Source organism: Cucurbita pepo, chromosome 3, assembly GCF_057944985.1.
Source record: "Cucurbita pepo subsp. pepo isolate OVF chromosome 3, ASM5794498v1, whole genome shotgun sequence".
Lineage (NCBI taxonomy): Eukaryota > Viridiplantae > Streptophyta > Magnoliopsida > Cucurbitales > Cucurbitaceae > Cucurbita > Cucurbita pepo.
The window spans coordinates 11,576,173-11,599,903 of NC_141800.1; the positions used below are offsets into that span (position 1 = coordinate 11,576,173).

At 38.5% G+C, this 23,731-nt stretch overlaps 2 protein-coding genes and 2 non-coding genes across 4 annotated transcripts; 2 read left to right on the forward strand and 2 right to left on the reverse strand.

Moving 5' to 3' along the window:
• Positions 1–1,919: 1,919 nt before the first annotated feature.
• LOC111789643 (tubulin alpha-5 chain) lies at positions 1,920–4,755 on the reverse strand. Its single transcript, XM_023670279.2, has 5 exons — positions 4,363–4,755; positions 3,513–3,727; positions 3,219–3,418; positions 2,597–3,105; positions 1,920–2,429 (listed from the first exon to the last, which is right to left on the reverse strand). Exons 1-5 carry the CDS (start codon positions 4,473–4,475, stop codon positions 2,117–2,119), a joined length of 1,350 nt encoding a protein of 449 aa, XP_023526047.1. The 5' UTR covers positions 4,476–4,755; the 3' UTR covers positions 1,920–2,116.
• Positions 4,756–6,357: 1,602 nt separating this feature from the next.
• NCBP (Putative cap-binding protein) lies at positions 6,358–18,008 on the reverse strand. Its single transcript, XM_023670280.2, has 6 exons — positions 17,689–18,008; positions 8,165–8,260; positions 7,920–8,024; positions 7,682–7,759; positions 6,910–7,029; positions 6,358–6,814 (listed from the first exon to the last, which is right to left on the reverse strand). The coding sequence occupies exons 1-6, from the start codon at positions 17,887–17,889 to the stop codon at positions 6,683–6,685; spliced, it is 732 nt and encodes a 243-aa protein (XP_023526048.2). The 5' UTR covers positions 17,890–18,008; the 3' UTR covers positions 6,358–6,682.
• A 1,737-nt stretch (positions 18,009–19,745) lies between these two features.
• TRNAP-CGG (transfer RNA proline (anticodon CGG)) lies at positions 19,746–19,817 on the forward strand. Its single transcript has one exon. It is a non-coding gene; the product is annotated as a tRNA-Pro (tRNA).
• An 873-nt stretch (positions 19,818–20,690) lies between these two features.
• TRNAP-UGG (transfer RNA proline (anticodon UGG)) lies at positions 20,691–20,762 on the forward strand. Its single transcript has one exon. It is a non-coding gene; the product is annotated as a tRNA-Pro (tRNA).
• Positions 20,763–23,731: the final 2,969 nt, after the last annotated feature.

Consider the following 23,731-nt stretch of genomic DNA (forward strand, 5'->3'; position numbering starts at 1 on the left):
ATGTCCGCTACAAAATAATGGGGCAAGTCTTAGGTTGACCGATTAGTAGAGATCGAAGATTAGTTGCTCTACTTAAGTAAAGTTTTTTAAGGAATGAGACATTTAGAATCTCCAAGTGAGGGTGTGGTCCAATATAACAAGGTGAGTGTCCTCAAGCCTAAACCCTTTTCTGGAGCTTGAGATGCTAAGGCTCTGATGAACTTTATCTTTGATCTTGAATAGTATTTTCGAGCAACGACTACCGTGGTAGAAGAGAACAAAGGTTATGTTGGCAACAATAATCTAGTCGATGATGCAAAGTGTGGTGGAGATCCAAGTATATGGACATTCAAGATGGTCGATGTACCAACTCCAGGGAGCTGAGGAATAATGGAAATATCTAAGACTACATTAAGCAATTTTTTGAGATTATGTTGGAGATTTGAGATATGTTCGAGAAAGTCAAGGTCTTCTGTTTGTCGAGGGGCTGAAATCATGGGTGAAGACCAAGCTCTACGAACAAAGAGTTCAAAACCTTTCTACGACCTATGCTACAGCCGAACAATTGTTTGAACCTTATATTGGTTGTTTTAAATGTTAAAATTTTTACCTCTTTCCTCTTTATATATTTCAAGCAAGTTCTTAACTAGATGCCACTTGAGAAATGAGGTCACGACAAGAGAGAACTAAATGAATATTCAATCTTGAAGTGCTTGGGGAGTTTGCTCCGAATTTTGTCTAGGTTATTTCTACAAATCTTAGTTTTTGAACCCTAAACATGTATATTTCACTTGTAGGGGGAAGTATGTACCCTCAAAGTTAGATTTCTTCGATTTTGGAATCCGCGAATTCGCCAATCACATCAAAATGAAAGAAAACTCATAGAATTTTTTTTTTCTATGGGTAGCATAGGTGTCACAATCTAACTATGAAGAAAGTAGGTGTGATCCTCATGTTGTGACAACAGAAGCAGCGACACTCAAGTGGCGTACATCCGGTCACACGATGGCCTAGATGAGTGTCATGATGCGACTGACGAGGACAATGCATCATCTAGCACACCACACAAAGTGGGTATTGAAGACAAGTCGAGACACAAGCAAGATAGAGATGTCGGATAGACAAGAGAGGCAAAGATAAGCTTGTTGAAGGGTCGGGTAGAGTTTCGGGCCTTAACCCCAAATTTGGGATTCTGGAAGGAATTCGGGCATACGGTTCTGAAGTTAAGTCCGTCCATACGAAATATGAATGCTCACCAAATTTGGTGTCAATCGGACACCGAATGGGCGCTCCATGGCACCATATGACCGTTTACCAAAATCATGTCTATGCCTGATGGATTAAAAATGGCTCAACATGTATAGGGGTACCATGGTATCAGCTCTCCACCACCTCTGGCCCCGTGGCCTAAGCGAGCTACCCAAAGAGAGCTACCCGGTGGCACATACGTGTGTCACAGCGAGGGCGAGTGTGCCGAGATGAGTGTTTCGAGCGACTTCCTTTGAAAAGGGTTTTTCAAGGACAGCACCGAGCGACACGGGTGTGCCGGTATTGCGCCCCAGCCTGCGTGTCAGAGGTTGTTACATACACCTGCTATCTGGTACGGTATACGTAAATGACATAGCACGAGCACGGAAGGGCCAATGCCTCGATAGAACCTGATGGATGGATGTTTGGGATGTCCCAATGAGATGAGCGACACGTGGGTCCATTCTCGATGGCATGATCGAGCGAGTTGTGATGGCCGATAACACCCCAAGACTCATTCTTTGGCTTTAGGGTTTGCTCTTGTTCTTTTAGAAATTTTAGAAAGATGATGAATGATAATACAACTTTCATAAAATGAATTCAATATGAAGTTTTGATGAACTTGTTCTTATAGACTTAATTACCAATTTGTTGGGAGAATTTGAATTCATTCCAAGCATAGGGTTGGAATCTTTACAGAAACCTCAGCTCCTCATGATAAGAATTGCAAGTAGTTCTAAACACTGAATTCAGAGAAATCAATAGAATGACATCCAGAATCATACAAAACACAAAAACCACACCTTAACAATCACAACTGCACAACTTGACTCGATACGAAACGGACACAAAAACGACGAATAAAGATACATGGGTATTATTCACGGGATTAGTAATCTTCCCCTTCCTCCTCTTCATCGACATCTTCCGCCCCGACTTCCTCGTAGTCCTTTTCTAGAGCAGCAAGATCCTCACGGGCTTCAGAGAACTCACCTTCCTCCATGCCCTCACCCACGTACCAATGCACGAATGCTCGCTTAGCATACATCAGATCAAATTTGTGGTCGATTCTCGAAAAGACTTCGGCCACTGCTGTGCTGTTGCTTATCATACAGACAGCTCGCTGCACCTTGGCGAGATCGCCCCCAGGAACGACACTTGGGGGTTGATAGTTGATACCACATTTGAAGCCAGTAGGACACCTGAAAAATTCCCATGGCACAAGTTTAATTCAAACCATAACATTTATGCTAAACCATTATGCAGAGATTATCCATACATTTATACAACTTCAACAATATTATATGGATCATTCAAAGAGAAAATATCAATGGCTTCATAATCTAAGAATACAGAGCAGTTAACTCACCAGTCCACAAATTGAACCGTTCGCTTCGTTTTGATGGTAGCAACAGCAGCATTCACATCCTTGGGTACAACATCTCCTCTATACATCAAACAGCACGCCATGTACTTTCCATGTCGTGGGTCACATTTGACCATCATGCTCGAGGGATCAAATACAGCATTAGTGATTTCGGGGACGGATAGCTGTTCATGGTATGCTTTCGCAGACGAGATCACAGGAGCATAAGAAGAGAGCATGAAATGTATACGCGGATAAGGTACAAGGTTAGTTTGAAACTCAGTTATATCCACGTTGATAGCACCATCAAACCTCAAGGAAGTGGTTAAAGAAGAGATAACTTGAGATATCAAGCGGTTCAGGTTGGTGTAAGTTGGTCTTTCGATATCCAATGATTTCCTGCAGATATCGTAAATGGCTTCGTTGTCCAGAAGCACAGCGACATCGGTATGTTCTAGTAGAGAATGAGTTGAAAGCACACTGTTGTAGGGTTCTACCACTGCAGTAGATACCTACACACGAAGATCGTAGCATTCGACTTCAATCTTCATACGAATGGTTTAAAGGTATGCACATCAAAATCATCAGCTCACTATTTCTAAGCACAAACAGATTTGTGTGTTACCTGTGGAGAAGGATATATGGAGAATCCAAGCTTCGACTTCTTTCCATAATCCACAGACAAGCGTTCCAAAAGTAACGACCCCAGCCCAGATCCAGTGCCACCACCAACAGCATTAAACACTAAGAACCCCTGCAAACCAGTGCAATTGTCGGCTAGCTTTCGCACTCGGTCGAGGCATATATCAACTATTTCCCTACCCACTGGAGAACGATGCAATAAAGTGAGGTTAGTAACGAGAGAGCACAGTAAAAAGGGAAACTCTAAAAGAGCTTGAAGGAAAAGAAATGGACGCACCAGTATAATGTCCTCTAGCAAAATTATTTGCAGCATCTTCTTTACCAGATATGAGCTGTTCCGGATGGAAAAGCTGTCGGTATGTCCCAGTCCTTACTTCATCGATAACAGTTGGTTCAAGATCCACAAATATAGCTCTTGGAACATGCTTGCCTGAACCAGTCTCGCTGAAAAACGTGTTGAAGGCATCATGTGCAACACCTACGGAGGTGTCACTGCAGCATACACAGGTAATACAACATAATTAGAATAAGAGCTAAGAGCTTCAAAGGGAATATAAATCAACGATGACACTACATAAACAACAGATCCAAACAAATTTATTTTCTTGAATACGAGCTGGATCGAGGGCATCTACTCCCCCATCTTAACAGTAACATCATCTAAGACAATCTCAACGTAAGAAGCCCCAAAAGATTGGTGATTAGATTTGAAATTCCTGAAGAAAAGGATTGCTAAATCAATTGGGTTAGCTCGATGCGAATTTTCAATTCCTACGAGCACAGAGTTGTTAAGATCCAAAGTAAACCCAATCAAAATGAATATTCAAACCCATGTCCAGATTTCTCGATTGATCTCATAATGGGACTCGATGCATCGAGAGATCGGGAAAAAGAACCCTAAATTCAAAGATGTGAACGAAACCCACAATTGCAAAACAGCGAGTCGCACAAATTCGATCCAGCCCCACTCCCACTCACCATACAGAATCAATACAGGGGAAATTGAATCTATCCAGCCAAAAACAAATCGAGAATCAAAACTGACGCATGGTTGATACGATTGACAATCAAAATCAAACCCAAATCAAGAAATCAAGTGAGTAATCGAAGAAAAAAGAGATACAAACCTGGGCATCAACCCATCAGGCTGGATGCCATGTTCGAGACAGTAAAGCTCCCAGCAAGAATTGCCGACCTGAATTCCAGCTTGACCAATGTGAAGGCTGATGATTTCCCTCATCCCGAATCCGAATCCGGTCTCTCGAAAAAAAGGGGGCGGAGGATCGAGAGAAAACAGAGAGAGAAATGGGAGAAGAGGGGAAGATGCCGCAGAATGTGATCGCGGAGACGCAGAGGGGAACAGAGATAATTGATTGAACAAATATCAATCAATTATTGGGGGCAAAGGGAAACGGAAGAGAAAGAGGTTAGAGCGATGGATGAATCGAAGCCTTTATTGTCTCTATTGCTTTGTTTATAGCTTATAAGTTGAAGAAAGGGTCGGTTTTGGGTGAGGGGATGAGGCAATTCGGGGTCCCGCCATTTTCATCCAACTCTCCTTCCTTTTTCTCTTCTTCCACTCTTCCTTCTTCCTCCTCCTCCACGCGCTCTTTGCGAGTGGGCCTTCACCCTATCAAAAACCTTTATTTATTTATTTATTAAACTCCCTTAAATTAATATTTTAAAATTTGAAGTTATTTTTAGGTCAATTGAGTTATACTCGTATTGGCATCTTACTTTTATTCTCTACACGTTACTTTCTGATACTTTGTTTACTTGAGAACAATATTGGAAGATTTTTATTTTATTTTATTTTAACTATATTCAACATATATTTTATTTTACTTGAGAACGATTTTTTTATTTATTAATATCACAATTATTATTTGTGAATGGGCGTTGACCATACCAAAACTTCAATTATTATTAGAGATTAAATTGATATTTCAAGATCTGAGAATTGAAAGTACATATATTATATCAATTGAGTTATGCTCGTAATTGCATCTTATTGTTATCCTCTACATGTTACTTTCTGTAGCTTGATACTCCGTTTATTTGAGAACAACACTGGAAGATATTTTATTTTATTTTATTTTATGTTAACTATGTTCAACGTCTATATATTCTCGACTAATTTGAGGAGAGAAGGGTTGTAATTTGAGGGGATTCGGGTGGATAAAAGTTGGGTATTGATTTAATGAGAATATGGGGGTGGTGGGTGTATGCATATGGGTTATATGAAGTTGGAATTAAAGAGAGAAAGGGAATATGAGTGTGATGAAAGGGTGGGGAGGTTGAAAGATTCATTGATGAGTTGTCAAAGACAAAAGAAGATGATGTTAGCCAGCCTGTGTTTGTCCTATACACTCCCCCAACACTCTTCCACAAAGACAAAATATCTGATGCTGTAACCTATCACTTTTATGCTCCAAACAATATTCCTTACACAGTTCGTTCATAAGAGTAAAGTTCGATCGACCCTTTAAACAACAACGTAATACATCATCAAATGTATTGTTTACTTCGTCGATTTGATTGGTTCGAACTTAAAAATATCAATTTCATATTTTTTTTTTCTACTTTTGACTGATAGGTGTATTTCTTCTAATCTAGATCAAATGAACTTATCCATCCCTACACGACGAAGAAACTCAAAATTATATTTGATACTGTAACTATCAGTTCTATGCACCAAACAATATTTCTTACCGAATTTACCAAAGTTCGATCAACCATTTAAACAAGAACCGAATACATCACTTTGAGTTTATTATTTGATTGGTATGAACTTAAAAATATCAATTTCATATTAGTTTTTGTTTCTAATCTAGATCAAATGAACTTATCCATCCCTACCGGAAGAAACTCCAAATAGTTTAAGATGGGTCACCCTATGACAGTGACAAGATACAAAAAGTTAGAAGCCTATTCCTATCAAAGGACCTATTTAAATCGTTCAAGTGCTTAAAAACGCTTTTCAACCCTTAAAAAAATCAATCCAAATAGATTCTTACTCAACCTGTAAACCTATGAGGCTCAAAACACCTACACCTGCTGCCAGAAAATGATTCTTAAGGAGTTAAAATCAAAGTGTGGAGCCAAGTTTTGTCCTAACAAAATGAACAAAACAATGTTAAGTTATAACAAGTAAACAGAAGTTGTCTTGTGTAGGTGTTTTTCCAAGGTTTCCTGTTCAGAGAAGTCTACAGTTACAAATTGTCCACATATTTACATTACATAGTAGTAGAGCCTATTCTCCTTTTTTGAACAAACAATAAAGAAAAGCTTCAATGTCCTCAATAAAAGTGTCAGGTGAATCAATCAATTGCTTATCATCCAAACAAGGGACAAAAGCAATAAGGGCCAGGGGCAGACCATGCAAACATCATTCAGCCTTGTGTCTTAATGGTCATAGCCATAGCAGCTGACGAGGTACAACCGTCCTCACCCTCGCAACCATGTGTTTCTGTATGATGAGTTATCACGCAGAGATGCATCGTGGGGTTTGTATTCCATAACATACCCATGTGGGAGCTTTAAGTGTCGTTTGATCGAATCTCGCAGACCCATCACTGCCTGGTAGGTACAAGGACATACAAATAAGTTAAAACTCATGATCTTGTATTGCACTTATGGGTGATGGGGTAGAAGTAAAAGATCATGTTACAGACCTGATGATCAGATGCATTGCGGTTCCAGACACTCAAAATATCCTCATTGAAACGAATGCTAAGCACGGCACCACATATGTTATCACCGAAATCAAGCTGGTCCCCCACTAATGCGAGAACCTGCAGAAGCATACAACAGAAGCTTTCATTCATCCATGGAATTAGCGTACCTGAAAACTCGTATTAAATTCACAACCAAATGCATGTCTAACTCAAATAAAAGCGTGCACAAAGGAACAATCAAAGGCATGATAAAGAATCTTCTCACTTCTCAAGCCAAAGAGATAGCCTTTGATGCAGATAACAAGGTAAAAAAATTACAGCCCTGAGATGTAAAAACCTAAATGACTGAATATTCAGCGGAATTACAACGGATCAGCAAACGAAAGGCACAATACACAGAACTTTTACAGCTAAAAAGGGAACGTAAATTCCACCACCAATATGCATGAACCCCAATGCAGACTGAATAGTACGACCACCCCACTAGAACTGATACTTCTTTTATGGCTTTAGGGGAGTTGTCTTTTTTCCTGGGGTTGGTGCGGGAGCAGGAGCAGGAATCGACTACTACCTTTATTATTATTATTATCTAAGAAAATGAATATATCGAATAATTATCCAAAAGTATTTTCAGGCAACTTTAGATTTCAACAATCAAGTTGAGAACAGTTAATCAGAAATTAAGAAACCAAAGGGAACAATAAATATCTTAAGATTTGACAAGTAATGCATATTGATCAATAACGATGTCATCTTTGTTATCACTTACCAAATCTTCCCAAAATCGACCAGATACAACTTTCTTAAATCGTATTATCCACTTTCCACCATTGCAGTTGGCTGAATCCTGAAAGATTATTGCATTTGCATACAAACAGGAATTAGACTCCCCATTGAGCAAAGAAATAGAAAACCATCCAATATCTTATGTTACAAAAAGGAACAGGAAGTTCACTCCCTAGTAAGCATAGGGGAACACATGAATGCAACATTCGTCAACATATTACCTCCCAGAGTGGACGGATTCCTTCCTTAAAGAGATGCAGATCTGTTGGGCTTGGCAATGAAGAAGGACGAGCCAAATGGCAATAGCTTACCCAAAAACCTTCAACCTACATGCATGAGGAAAACAAAGTTTAACCAATAGAAAAACAAAGTTCAATCAATAGAAAAACAAATAATTGTAAAGACCGACATAAAATAACCACAGTACAAGATAGTGTTTCAGAAAATCAATGTTGACAAGTCGTACCGAGCTAAAGTCCACAATCTTTTTTATGTTGTCCTCATATGATGTTTGAGTCCGAACTCCAGGTGTTCGACGAGTGTACCAAAATGCAAACTTGTGCTAGATGCAGGAAAAATCCAAAACGGGTCATTGCACACAAGAAAAAAAAAATACATGGACCTTTCTATAAGCCACTAGCCACATAAAAGAAAAGGTGGTAACGTGAAAGTGACGTGAAAAGGTCTAAAACAACCAAAACACACAAAAGAAAGGAGAAAAAACACAAGGGAAATCTGAAGCATACAAACCAAAGTTGAGTTCATCTCAGAAATGTAAAGAAACGAGAACACCAATATGGCTCAATAGGGTATGAACAGGTCAGTCTCCTATCATCAGTGTACAGAAAACAAACAAAAATGCCTAACACTCACTACAGACCTTAATAAACCATGAGAGAATTTTTTCCATGCTACGATGAAAAGAAGCTAATCAGAAAGCACTCCAATAGGTGCTAACTAAAGAAATAATAAAATTACAATACAGGTTTGAGAAACTGCGAGTAGGTCGAAAACAGTGGAAACCCAAAATCTAGGAAACTCCCAAATGAAGGTTTAAACTTTAATAGGATAGCTTGGGGTAAAGAAGTTGAGCATCCTTTGAAATATCTTTAAGGAAAGACTTGTAACTAAAAGATCCCAAGAAATCACAAGTCAGACTCCATTCTCTTCTATTGGGTTGAAAATGAAATTAGCAGGGATATCAGCATACAACTTCCATTTGCGAGTTTCCATATTATTCAGATTTTTTTCTGAATTTAAACTTTCAAGAGTTCGTGGAATTGTAAATTTGAAATGGTCTGTTTTGGAGGTCCTCCCTGAATTTTGTGTTGTGCCATTGTCAACTCCACCCCTCGAGAACAGAAGGCCTTTCAGCTTGATAACATCTTTCTAAGGACCTTTGGAAGATTTGGTAGCCAGCAAGACTGACCACCAATATACTTTGGATATAATATATAGGTGCAAATTTCCTCCAAAAAGCATGTTTCTTGAAGGCAAATCTCAATAGCCTTTTGGTGAGGAGAAAGTTCCTCGCCAATTTCCTCAACCAAGTTAACCTTGTACTAACCAACCAAATAAACTTCTCAACAGAGTGTCCATCCCAATGGAGATCTTTCATGACATTTTCGATTGTGGTAGCAACTTTACTATGCGTTCAGAAGGTGGAAAGGTAATAAGTTGGAAAGTGAGAGAAAGAGAGAGATGCTCTCAACAAGGTTAATCTGTCACCTTTAGAATCAATATTGTATTTCCAAGGTAAATTTACCACCTTAAGAAAGAATGTTTCACTTCTAGCCTTATAGTTTTCCTTGTATTTTATTGGAAAAAACCATAGGCATCTAGATGTTACTTTTTCAATTTCTATGAAGGGGATGATCAAGGTAAAGCATTGGCCGTTGGTCAATATTACAACTACAAAAATGAGCCAAGTCTATAAATCTAGTACATCTGATGCTGCCAACTACAGATTAAGATACATTAAGCCCCACCGCTTGCGATGTCTTGGTAATAAGTTGGTTGGACTGCAATAGAAGATCTTTGATGCACGTTTGGTCTGCCAACTTTGAAACTCAATAATCTTTAGTCTCTCTGCCCCCAAATATATTTGCAATTTTAACTAACTTGAAAGAATCTCGTCTTGTAGCTTTCTCCACAATTTCTACATACTCCTAGCTATCATTTATTCTTTTTTCATCACTTACTCTCATCCCGTCTTGCTATGTCCTTCCCCCTCGGTTCAGTCTTCTCTTATCCCCTTCAATTTTCTGCCCCCTACATGTATTGTTGCAATTCCTTGGATAATCAATTACTTTTGTTCAATTCCTTGTGTTCCTAGTGCTCACTCTTGATTTTTGTTTTCTCCTTCCTCCGGGTAGGATTTAGAGAACCTTTGATTAATTTTAGTTATTAGTTTTGGAACACTGTCTTCTTTATTAGAATAACAATATGATAGAACCCAAATAGCTTAAATAGTATTGAAAGATGAGATAAAGGAATACAATCAACTCCCAATTCGAGGTACTTGGACCCTCTTTCTTAAGTATTCTTACTCAAGTCCACAGCCACTAAACAATTGCCTATCTAACCTCTTCTCACTCACACTATTTAAAACAGATCTTCCAAAAAAAGTCCTTACCTAATTACTAATATATCCTCACTAGCCTAAAAAGATTCCCACTTCTAACCTAATAGCATTCCTATCAATATCTATCAATATCTGTGTAATTTGATTTTGAAGGTTCTGTCTACTTATAGACAAGAACTAGGAAAAATATGTTTGATTTGCATGCTTCAGGCTTTATAACGAACTTGTTCTGTTTGATAATATTACAAGATGAAAGGATTATATGTATATATGAACCAAACTCTCATTGAGAAAAAAATGAAAGAATAAAATGGCACACAAAAACTAAGCCCCACAAAAAGGGAGCCAAACTAAAGAACGGGACTCCAATTAAGTTAAATAAGATCTAACAGAAAACCTTCGTCACAGAAGCCCAAAAAAGAAACATAGAACCTTCTGAAGGACCAAACGACACTCAAGCTCCTATCAACCCTTCTAAAGGTCCTATTCTTCCTTTCCTCCCAAAGGCTCCACAAAACTGCACACACACACCAACTTGCTTTACTCTCGATCATCTCTCCGTAACAAACAAGGTCCTATTCTTCCTTTCCTCCCAAAGGCTCCACAAAACTGCACACACACACCAACTTGCTTTACTCTCGATCATCTCTCCGTAACAAACAATCAAGGTACGTTGTCGCACTTCTACAAATAATGCATCAAAACGACCCTACCAAACTAGGCATCTTTCTCAATAGCTTATCAAAGGTATTCACTTTTCGGTGGATGACCTTTCAGAAAAAGAAAAAAAATTAACTTCGCCTTCCACAAAGAGATACAGACAAACACAATAGAAGGAAATAGATTCACTAGACCACAAAAGAGAGAACTACAAGTAAAACCTTGAAAAAGATTTGGGCTCCAAAGCTGAATATCCCTTCTCCCATGCCTAATTACAAACTCCTCGATCAAAGATAAGAAAGCTATATATCTATTGTTTCTATCTCAAACAACGAGCTATGGAACTCCCACAATAGAGAATGGGAGATCTCGTAAGAGAAAGGACGTTTGTCATTGAACAACTTTTCATAGAGAACAAATGACATAAGTGGGGAACATAGAGAAGAGGGGTCTATCCCCAACTAATTATCCTTAAAAAAAGAAACTCCAATTACTTGGTGAAACACTAAAAAACCCATGAAAAGAAAGGGAGTTCACTAAAAATATATTTCCAAGGATTTCTAGAAGTGCCTTTAGCCCCACCTGATATCCATACAAAAGGGTGAGGACCGTATTTGCTCATTCTTATACCCAAAGGTATAGACTCAAAGGGGAAACATAAAAGGCATTTAGCCAACAAGACCTTGTTTTGAGCCCTTAAAACCCTCACATATTTAATTTGTATCCTACTAATACTCGTCATGCCTTCATTACGTTAGAGGGGTTTACCACATAGATTCCAATGAGCCTCTGAGGCTAAGTGTTCCATATGCTTTAGACAACATCATTATACAAAAATGCTATGAGAGTGACACATCCAATAAATAATATTTTGAAAATTATCATTAAATACTATACACATTTCAATATTTTCAACTGGTGAATTATACAATATAAATAATTTAGATCAACACGTTTGTATTATCATTGTAATATTCACTTTTAAGCTCATTTAAATATTAGAAGGAAAATTATATCTCAATAAAGACAGTGTTTATCAATAATAAAATGAACAAAAGATTCGGACAGATACTCAATAAGTCTTTCAAGCAATATAACTTTCTTCTCAAACATCATTTTTCCATGTCTTCTCACGCTACTTCATTGGGTTTGATTAGTGAACTTTATCAATTCTCTTTCTTTTTTCCTTCAAGGAATGTTTCATTTTCGATAACTTTTTTCAAAAGAAAAATAAATAAATAAATAAAATAACTTCCCGTCAATCATTTAAAAGTTAGATACTCCAGACTCCAAATTAGAGAATACAAGAAAATTTGCCAATAACAACATATGTCATTCATATAATAATTGAAAAGCTCGGACTGATCGAGGAATCATGTTCTCGACTTCTAATAAATTTCAACAAAGTTATTGAAGAGCTGGAACTGATTGAGGTTCCATTGTGTTTTCTCATCCCACAAATCGAGGAAGGTAATTTGTGCAAGTAAAAATGGTTCAAGAGATGAACACAGTTTTTTGTTTCAGTCGTTTGTTTGCTTATTTCTTAGAACTTTTTTTTTTTTAACAAGAAACAACTTGATATAATGAAAAGGAAATGTTCAAGGGATACAAACTCCCAAAGCGAGTTAAGAGATGGAAAGAAAAAGAAAACAGCCTGGAGGCAATTACAATAAAATAGAGGTAAGCCCAGGGAATAATAAAACTATAAATGCTTCATATATTATTACAAGCTTTTCAGCCACTAGCTCATCCAGCGAGACATCTTTTAAAAGCTTTTCATGCAAATAAGCTGTATACCGTCCTGACTAGAAGGCCGCTTAAATTGAAATTTGACTTCAGCCTATAACTAACCAAAGATATTATAAACCGGAGCATCCAAAGCTCCTTTGGAGAACACTGAATTAAATGTTATATCAACCACCTTTTGTCCAACCAAAGCATTAAACACCGGAACATAAAATGCTGATTTGGAACTCCACATGAATTTAATGAGCTTTGAATTAAAAATATCAACATTTAACTCTTGTGGAAAAGCCCAGTCAGGACAACAATGCTGCAAAAACTACTTCAAACAGAGTATTTTCGGATAATCCCCCAACCCCCATGTGTTCTAGGATAGAATTTCCATTGAACCACAAAGGATAATTGCTGAAGTAAACTCACAATCTGACATTTACAACCGACAGTTACAAAATCCAAAAAAGGAAGGCTCCCAAACAAATCTTGCTTCCATAGGAAAGTGGCAAGAAAAAATATGAGTTCATCTCAATGCCGTTGAATGGTCAAACAATTGATCCCATTCTTTTGAACCAGAAAGCCTATCAATTAAAGAATTTGATCAATTTTCAGCCAAAAACTGCAATGTTGGTCTCCTGAATTAATACTTAATCTGGGCAATGAAGCTGAATAAATTTCTTCAAAGCTAGAATGATCCCTAAAGCCTCTAGTATTCCATGATAACTTTCGTTGTTGGCACCACAATAATTAACTCAAATAAATGTTAAAAAAACAATTGGAGACACTGGAGGGATACTACGAATTCAAAGACTACAGATATGAATGAAAGAAGAGAATTTACTCGGGATGGCTGGTGAAGGAAAAGTACTGGATAGAAGAGCTTCACAAGCAGGTGAATTTGTTACTGGAGGCTCATTCTCATTATCAGGAAAAAGAAGACCAAAAGTCTTTGCATAAGAGTCCTCCAAAAAAAAAAACAATCATTATTAGCCCCAACATTCTGAGATTCCAAGAGTTGAGAGATAGTCCTCACACTACATAAACTAACATCAAATTCCCCATTTGAATCAATCAAAGGTGATGAACGCACATGACTGCACAATTGGAAGAGGAAAAACACCTTTAATTAAAACAACATTTGAACCAGGAAGGGAGAAATCTTATTGAGAGTGATGTTGGGAGCTCGTTTTGGAGGATATTTGATTCACATTTTCTGAAGAATAGACTTGACTTGACATTGTTATTAGAAGTCGAGAACATGATTCCCTCAGAACATCTTTCATTAAATGCCGAATTTTATAGAATAGGGAAAGTAAGAGGAGCTGACTCTTTCGTCTGAGTGTAGTGAAATGGAGAGACTTCATTAATTCGTCTTTGCACTTGTCGAATATTTTGAGGAATTTAAACCTCAATAGGCGTAGGGAATAGCTGATGATGAATTCTGAGGTTTGTTGTTATGGAAGAGGAATTAGTCACTGTCTCCACATCAATCAAGTCTCAACTAAAATCGTATCATTCAATGATCAAGCTTCATCAAGAGAGAAAGAGGAACTATTGGTCTGGCCATATTAATCAGTTCTGAAGCAAAATTTGTAACATTTAAATCTGATTCTTCCATTGCTCAATTTTCAACCAGCATAGTATTTAATGTTGACAATTCAGGAGGGATGAAAGGAGTATGATTTGAGGAATGTTATGGATCCAAACCTTTGGAATAATACCCATCAACAAATAAATGTATATTGAGATATGAGAGAGAACCAGTTGAATCCTTCAAAACCACAATGCTGGCAGCATTAAATTCATTTAAAGTATCAAGGGAGGCCGACAGATGAGACTGACCGTGCATGCTATGATCATTTAATGCATTAACTACTGGAAAAATAGAAATTTGTAGCTTGCGGTGCGAAATAACTACATCTTCCTGTACCTGTCTAAGTCTATTTAAATCTATAGAATTTGAACAGTCATTTACAGAAAAATCAACTTTGGTGGAGTATGGAGGATTTAGTGAAGTCGTGCACCAAATTTAAGAAAAGTATTTCCACTCTTCTTATCCATTATCTCAATGGTTGTTGGAAGAAAATTGCAAATGTTCCTTTTGACTTCAATAAAAGTTTCAAAACAATCAGGCATATTAAGTGTTCTAGAAGAAGTACTACGAAGGCCACCAAAACATTCACTAATTGCTTGAAACGTGTTGAGCTCCCAATATGTCAAAGACAAATATTTTATAGAGATCCAACCTCCATATCCTTTGAAAAATTCTAAATGAGTGTTTTTTTCTCGACCAATTTTTGAGTTATAAATGGAACCACTAACCAATCTTCATTTTCCATCGACTTGTCAATACTATCATCCAACTTCAATAAATCCTTATCAGGCAGGAATGGATTGAACCAGGACTTGACTTGGAAATACTCTTCCGAAGCATCTTTGATCGTTTTCCAATAATTGTGAGCAAACAGTCTGGAGACCACCAGCACATCACAAAATTCATATTTATCCTATATTTAGCTTTTCAAACTCAAAAAAAAAAAAAAAAACTCTTATCTTTCTGAGGTAAGCCGTGAAGAATGTATATCCATCTTCTTCTTCACAACCTATACATAACGGCTATTACTTGGTTTTTCCTCGGACACAGCCAGAAAAGAGCATTAGACGAATAAAAACTTCCCTAGGAAATCTTTTAACATTTCCCAGATAATCAGCCATCCTTTTTGGAATAGACAAACTTTTACATGAAACAACTTCCTTCCACCTGAAGGTGGCCAAACAACACACTCAATAAACCATACGGGAGAGGACTTTTGCTTTTCTAGACGCGCAGTACCAAATTCATCTCTAACTTGTTTTAAGAATTTGGAATGCAAAGGTCACTGAAATGATCTACCAAATAACTTACAAACCAACGTAAAAGGTAGAATGAAAGAGAAATTCTCAGATTATGCTTCATTTCTTCAATAAAGGAAACTTCATCTTCAGACCAAATAATGTAAAAAATGTTACCTACACAAAAGCTTCAAGTTTCCATGACCAAGAATCAATCAACTCTTAAAATTATGTATTGTAGATACAACAAGCTCTTAATCTCATATCTCAAAATGTGAAACAAAACAAGTAACTAACTTTGAAGGAAATTCTTTCTCAAAAGAATGGTCACTTCAAAGTAGAATTTACCTTTTTTTTTTTTTTTTTTGGACCAAAAATTTTCAATGATAAAATGAGAAGAGACTAATGCTCAAACGATACATACTCCACAAGGAAATGAAAGAAGAACCAAAGTTACAACAAAAATAAAAACCAAATTAAACATAGAACCAAAAAAAATAATAATAAAAAAAAACGATCAAGCCAAAGAAAATTTAAGAATTAAGATAACCATACTCTCCACAAAATTCAGCAATGAAACCATCTTCCTGTTTTGAATGAAAATGTTGAAGAGTACGAGCAAAAAGAATATTGACTCATTTCTTAAAACCTCTCACTCCAAAAACTAACAACCCGTTTCAATGTACTGAAAAAATCAATCTACTTCCAAACATCGCATGGGAAAATGACCCCAAAATGCCATGATGCAAGGAGCTAGTAGAAGCATCTTTTGATTCAAACCCATAAACCAACAAATTATCTAATCAACTAAAAGCTAACAACTCCTGCTTAAGCTTATAAACGACGATTCAACTAAGAGCTAACAACTCCTACTTAGCTCACAATTGACGCCAGCCAACTTTTGAAATTAATTAACCCCTGCTACCTTTTCTTTTGTAGTAGCCATCATTTGACCTTGCTTTGAGAAGCCTATCTCCTTCGAAGAAACTTCCTCAGAAACTTTTTAATGCTAATCTTTTGGAAGAACCATGACCCTTGGTGATTCAGGATATAAACTTTATTGAAGATGTAAATAGGTAAAAACCAACTAATTTGTACTTGATAACCATTTAACTTCATCAGATAATTTTTTTGAGTCTGAAGACCTCAAGCTTATATGAGAGTTGAGAAGTTGCTAAGTACTGGAGCAGAGGAGGAAGAACTTCTTGATTAAAATTAGTATCCACATCAATTTTAGAAGAATACTCCTCTTGAAAAGTTAAGCCTAATGCTTCAGCATAAGATTCCTTACTAACATCATCTAAATGATTGCACAATGGTTGTAAACCAGATTCCACACCACTCAGGTTTGTCAGACTCCCCATCAGAATTGTCGATACATGAAACCAAATAAATATAAAAAATTGAAGAGCATTTTTTTCGAATGGGTAGCACCTTTGGTAAAAACAATCTCTGAACCTACTGAATGGATTACTTAAAGGCTGCAATGCTTGGGAACTAAAGACTACGAAGGCTTGATCGATGACATATCCTGATTTGTTACTTGCCATGCTGAGGGAACCAAATGTCTGGACCATGATAAAATAAATGACATTCAAAATCACAATTACGGGTGTTCAATTTGACGCTGGTACTCGACTCAAATGACAGAGTCCATGCTACCAGGTGGTCATGATAAGACATGCACGCATGGGAAATTAACTACTACCATCAAGGTGCTCCATCCTCTTAAAATGAACAAGACTCCGCAAAAGGCATCAAGTTGTAATGAAGAGATCGACTCTGGTACAATTTTCACAGACGCATGTGAAAAGTTCCTTTCATCAAAATGAAAATTGATAACCCTCTTAAAAATGAAGCACGATGAAGTAGAACACAAGCAACAGACATAAGAATATTCTTCATTTCTTTAATCAACGAAATTTTAATTTCCTCGTCCTGATTATAACCAAAACTTAAGTAATCAAAGGCACCCTTCAATCCACCCAACACGTCTTGCCTACACCCGTCCCCCACCGGGAAAATACAAAAAAAAAAAAGAAAAAAAAAAGTATCAATAGCGAAAAAATAGTGAAGAAATTCATCTGAGTACGATTCCAGTTCTTCGAACAGATCAAAATCCACATACACTATACGCGCATATTTGTATGTGCGAGCGAGAGAGAGGGAGAGAGTACCTTTAGGGGATGAAGGCCATCTTTGAGGTCTCGAGCTACGCGTTCACTCAAATCTTCAGCTTCTTTGGAATTGTTATTACTACCAGTTTCATCCGCAGCGACTGAGGGAGGATAAGAAGAATCAAGAACTGCTTGAGCAGAGTTAAGCTTGTTGTTGTCGTTTGCAGAATCAAAATCCTTCTTCTCGGCTACCAACTCCATGGACAACAGCTTCTTCTTCGGACTACGTGTGCCCTAAATTGCTTTCGTCACCAACTTTGTGCGTCTGCGAGACTGCAAATTAAGCCGACTAACGGAGAACCGGAGAGGGAACAACAGCGCCTTTGCCCTTTGGTATTATAAAATTAATATCAACAAATAATAATAATAATAATAATAATAATAATAATAAAATAATAATAATAATAATAATAATAATAATAATAATAATAATAACAATAAAAACTTGCGGAAATTTTAATTTCTCCAAATGTGTGCTATTCTAAATAAACTAACAATAATTTTATTATTTTATCTGTAATTTAATTGTTATTGATAGTAGGAAAGTTTATGGATATTAATGTAATCTTAAACTGTATGTAGTTGACATAAGATACATAAGATAATCGTGTTGAAATAATAATCTAAAGAGGTCTAATATATAGATAAAATTGGATGTCTTATTCTGACAACAGTATTGATACAACCTATTTTGTAATTGTTACGATCTAAATCATTCATGTGAGACATGTAAGTAAGGTATCATATACAATAAATTTGTCTAAAACTGAACTAAGAAATATTTAATCTCTCCTTATAAATCCATTAATTGAGAAGATTAGTATTTCATGAGATGATTATATGCAACTTGATTTTAATCCTGAATCAGTTATGAACTCCTGTTTGTGAGGATTTGTCCTTTCATTTGCATGGGTGAGAATGACTCCTTATACAATATGTCTACCGTTTTGGGAATTGATCAAATAGGGAGTTGGAAACATAATATCATGAGATGAAATTTACTCCTTTCTATATAAGAAAAATAGATAGTTGTTCTATTATCTACTGATTTCGAGACTTGAACAATGGGACCCACCCTCTCATTGGCCCGAGAGAGACTTGGTTTATGATTGGATCATAAACAAATTGTTCATTAGAGAATAAGTGGTAGAGGTGTACGTGGTTCGGGTTGGGTTGGGTTGAGGGATTTTTTTGACCCAACCCAAAAGTTCGAGTTGGTTGGATTGATAACTTTAACCCGAAAATTTTCACAACCCAACCCAACCCAACCCTCTATTCTCAAGTTGGATTCGGGTTGGGTTGTCACATTGTTAAAAAAAATTATTTATCCACAATTTATAATTATTGGGATACAATCTTAGATAAAGGATAATTAAAAGTTCACAAATCAATCTATAATTATTTACACACAAAAAAAAACCAATAAAAAACGAGCGAAAATGGTAACATATTAGCATAGTTAACGTTGTCATAAAACTAAAAACAACTAAAATATCTCAACTAAAATATCGACATTTGTCGAGAATTGGTTAAAGTAAAAAAAAATACAAGAATAGATCATGAAATTTAAAAAATAATAAAACTGATGAGTTTAAAGATACTATATAAACAAAAATAAAACAATATTATAAAAATATTTTAATTGAAATAGACTTACCTATACGTGACCTTGATGAAGTTAGAGGACCATAAACTAACATAAAGATAAAAGAAATATGTGGACTGTGATACAATAATATTGCAACAAATAGATAAATTTCAAATCTTGAGATGCATAAAGCACGTGGACTTGCAACGAAAAATGGTAAATCCACAAGAAGGGCATTTGGTCTAGTGGTATGATTCTCGCTTAGGGTGCGAGAGAATTCTTAGAATGCCCCTTTTATATACCTATAGCCACAAACACTAGCTCATTATACTCGTAATAGTAAGCTTGCTTTGTGCCTTTTTAGCAACGGCCCATTTCTATTAATGTAGGTGAACACGTGGATAAATTTCAAATTTTGAGTGGCAGAAAACACATGGACTAGCAACTAAAAATGATTGATCTATTGCAAGGGCATTTGGTCTAGTGGTATGATTCTCGCTTCGGGTGCGAGAGGTCTCGAGTTCGATTCTCGAAATGCCCCCACAACTAATTACTAGCCCAAATTCCATCTGTGGTATAGTTAGAAGATTTAGCCCACAACGAAGCCATGACCCGTGCCGCATCTAACATGAAAGCAAATAAAAGGGGTTTGAAACGGGCATGCGGCCAATGACTACAAATCGTTGACAAGCATGGGTGAGACAAGCGACATGTGGCTACAGGAAACACGCCTTGGGCAATCATGATCGTGACATTCACTCCCATTCAATTGGTTGACATCTCTATCAAACAATTCTTCACAAACTCAGCGTTGTAGGATGAGGTTGACTTCAGGTCTCTTGACGCACTTTCTGCCGATCTCAGTATTGATGAGTTTTTTCCATTCTACTAGGAACTATTGAAAACCACTTCTCGATTCGTTGACTCTTCATGTTTTCTTTGTTGGTGTCTTTCTTACTTTCTTTCTTTGAAAATTTTTCTTCTTTGAATGACGTTGTACCATCTGCTTCTGCTTGATGTTTTGTTGGTCGAGAGAGTAACCTTTCAAGTTACAAACGTGGACAACAGAGTTAGTCCACATTCATAGGAACAATTACAAATCTTGAGGGGCAGAAAATACATGGACTAGCAACTAAAAATGATAGAACCAATAGGACATTTGGTCTAGTGGTATGATTCTTGCTTTGGGTTAAGAGGTTTTGAGTTCAATTCTCAAAATTCCCCTTAATACAAAATGGCTAAATAATTAAAATTGAATCGATCCACCCAAAATTTACTTGTTTGTTTGACTTTGTAAGGTTGTTTGTTTTTATTTGTTGTAAGGTTGTTTGTTTTTATTCGTTTGATCTAAACAGTTCGATAAAATGTTTTTATTAGTTCAAGTGGGAGCTAAAAATAATAGGTCTTCATGAAAGGGCATTTGGTCTAGTGGTATGATTCTCGCTTTGGGTGCGAGAGGTCTTGAGTTCGATTCTCGAAATGCCCCCACACAACCAACTAAAATTGAGGCCCGCGTGTCTTTCATCTCATTTTGGGACTTCCCGAACATCCATCCATCTGAGTTCTATCGAGGCATAGGCCCTCCTGTGCCCATGCCGAGTCATTTATGGATACCGTACCAGATAGCGGGTGTATGTATCAACCTCCAACACGCAGGCTAGGGCGCAATACCGGCACACCCATGCTGTCCGGTACTGTCCTTCAAAAATCCATTTCAAAGGAAGTCGGTATGTGCCACAGGGCCCATGGTTACCCCCTATAATACATTTTTAACCATTAACCATTTTCATTCTACAAGGTGTAGACATGATTTTGGTGAGGTGTCATACGGTGTCGTGCATTGTCCGTCCAATGTTCGATTAACACCAAACTTGGCGAGCATTCATATTTCATATGGACGAACTTAACTCCCGAACCGCATGTCCAAATTCCTTCAGAAACCCCGACTTTTGAGGTTAAGGCCCGGGGCCTTACCCGGCCCTTCAACAAGCCTATCTTGTCCTTCATGTCTATTCTGATGTCTCTGTCTTGCTTATGTCTCAACATGTCTTCAATGCCCACTTTGCGTGGTGGTGTGTTGGATGATGCATCGTCCTCCTCGATCGCATCATGACACTCTTATATATTGGCCCGCATATGGCTGGATGGGCATCTCTTGAGGGCGCCCCTTTGCTTGTCATGGCTTGAGGGTCACAACCTACTCTCTTCATAGTATGATTGTGACATTCTCCCCCACTTAACTTAGTCATCGTCTCGATGACTTACTCGAGTCACAATCATATTGCAGATTGTGACATTCTCCCCCACTTAATTTAGTCATCGTCCTCGATGACTTTCTCGGGCGCATTCGCCCCACCTATTGTGAAATTCTCCCCCACTCAATCTCGGCATCGTCCCTATGACGATCCAACTCTTTGTCTATTGGCGACTCGACTCGCTGGATTTGGTTGTGCTTCAGAAAAGTATACTATTGTCGAGCACCTGACAATCTTTTGTCATAATGCTCTTCTTGCTGACGTCTTGTGCCAACTTGGGACAAGTTCGAGTGGATGCTTCTGACTCTTGACTTGGTCAGTTGTTGGGTGAACTTGCCTCACTTTGGCTTGTTCCTTTATCTACGGCTATCCCCCTTCGGACCTATTTCTATTGTTCGCCCACCTTGGACTCGGCCACCAAGACTCGCAACGTAGACGTGACTCTTCAGCGTTTGCCATAGTTGTGGGTGAGGCTGACTCTCTTTGCAGGCACTCCCCAGACGACTATGGACTTAGAAGGGCACTTTTGCCCTATTGTGGCCAACTTGGCCCCTGTGTGTGTATCCTCTGTGGATCACATAAACTAGTGCACCCCTCGGGGTGGGGCTAGCAAGCCCAGCCGCGACACTCTTTGGTCGCAACCACTTCTCCTGTGAACTAGTGCACCCCTCGGGGTGGGGCTCGCAAGCTCAGCCGCAACACTCTTTGGTCGAGAACACTTCTCCTATTGGGCAAAGTCAAACTCTTTGACAGTCTCTTCAGTTGTTGGCGCTGTCTTTCGGCCAACTCTTTGTACTTTGCCACCTTCGTGTGACTACTGTTGTACTTGAACTTCTAGCTTGATGCTCACTTCTCGAGCGGATATTGGTCTTGACATCTGTTTGTGGAGTCATCCACCTTAGGCACAAGGTGGTGGCTCAAGGAATACACGTGTGCTCGTATGTCCGAGCACCTTTACGGGGTGAGAGACTTATTGATGTTGCTCTCCCCCGCTCGAACTCAGCTACCTCTTTGCAGCAAGGTCGTCCCTCCATAAGGACTTACATTGTGTACAACTTTTGCACTTGGCCGACGCTTGTCTTTTCTCGACTCTCGGCTTCTCTGTTTGCAACCACTGACACTACTCCTCTAATGTGAATGGTTCTTTGGGAGGCACCGTCATGGTGCTTTCTGTGTCATCTGTCTTGTCTTACTTCGGAACTGCAAGCTCTTGTCAGGTGAGCTTAGTTTTGCTTGACGGGTAGATCTCCCCATATTGAGGTGTCGACACACGACACTAGTGAACTTTGGGTAGTCTTGGCTTCAACCCCCAACTGATTATAATTCTGACCGGCAACTGTCCTGCCCACTTCGGCACTCTTGACACACTTGCAAGGTCTTCGATCAACTCTTGGGTTCATTTCACTTGACTTGTCTTGCCCGACAAGACACACAAAGTGTGGCTCTGATACCAACTGTCACGGTCCTACATTCTTGAACGTGCGGCGTCGTGACCTATACACGCTCACGACTAGCCTTAAGGGGAATTAAGCCCCATATATATTTTTCGCCCCGGCTTTGTGGCTTCGTTAGACCTTAGGCGAGGTTTGTCTTCGCCAATCGAACATCGCTTGTGCGGAATCCAAGCTTGTCCAACCACACACGCCGCCTGTGCATGCATGTTCAATCATCTGCGACACATCCGACTTACCTCTACGCTAGGCCAACTCATTCGGCTCGACCTTGCCTCTGCTCCGGCCAAAGTCTCTCAATACGTCGCATCTCATCTTGCCATCTCAATCCCCATCGAGAGGGTCCATATGTCTTGATGCCATCCCAAGTCTCGGGGTGTCGTCGGCCATCATAACTCATTCGGTCATGCCATCGAGAATGGGCCCGTGTGTCGTTCATCTCATTGGGACTTCCCGAACATCCATCCATCCGAGTTCTAACGAGGCATAGGCCCTCCCGTGTCCATGCCGAGTCATTTACGGATACCATACCGGATAGCGGGTGTATGTAGCAACCTCCAACACGCGGGCTAGGGTGCAATACCGGCACACCCGTGCCGTCCGGTACTGTCCTTCAAAAACCCATTTCAAAGGAAGTCGCCCGAGACACTCGTCTCGGCACGCTCGCCCACACTGTGACACACGTATGTGCCTCAGGGTATCTCACTTAGGCCACAGGGCCTAGGGGTGGTGGAGAGCTAACACCATGG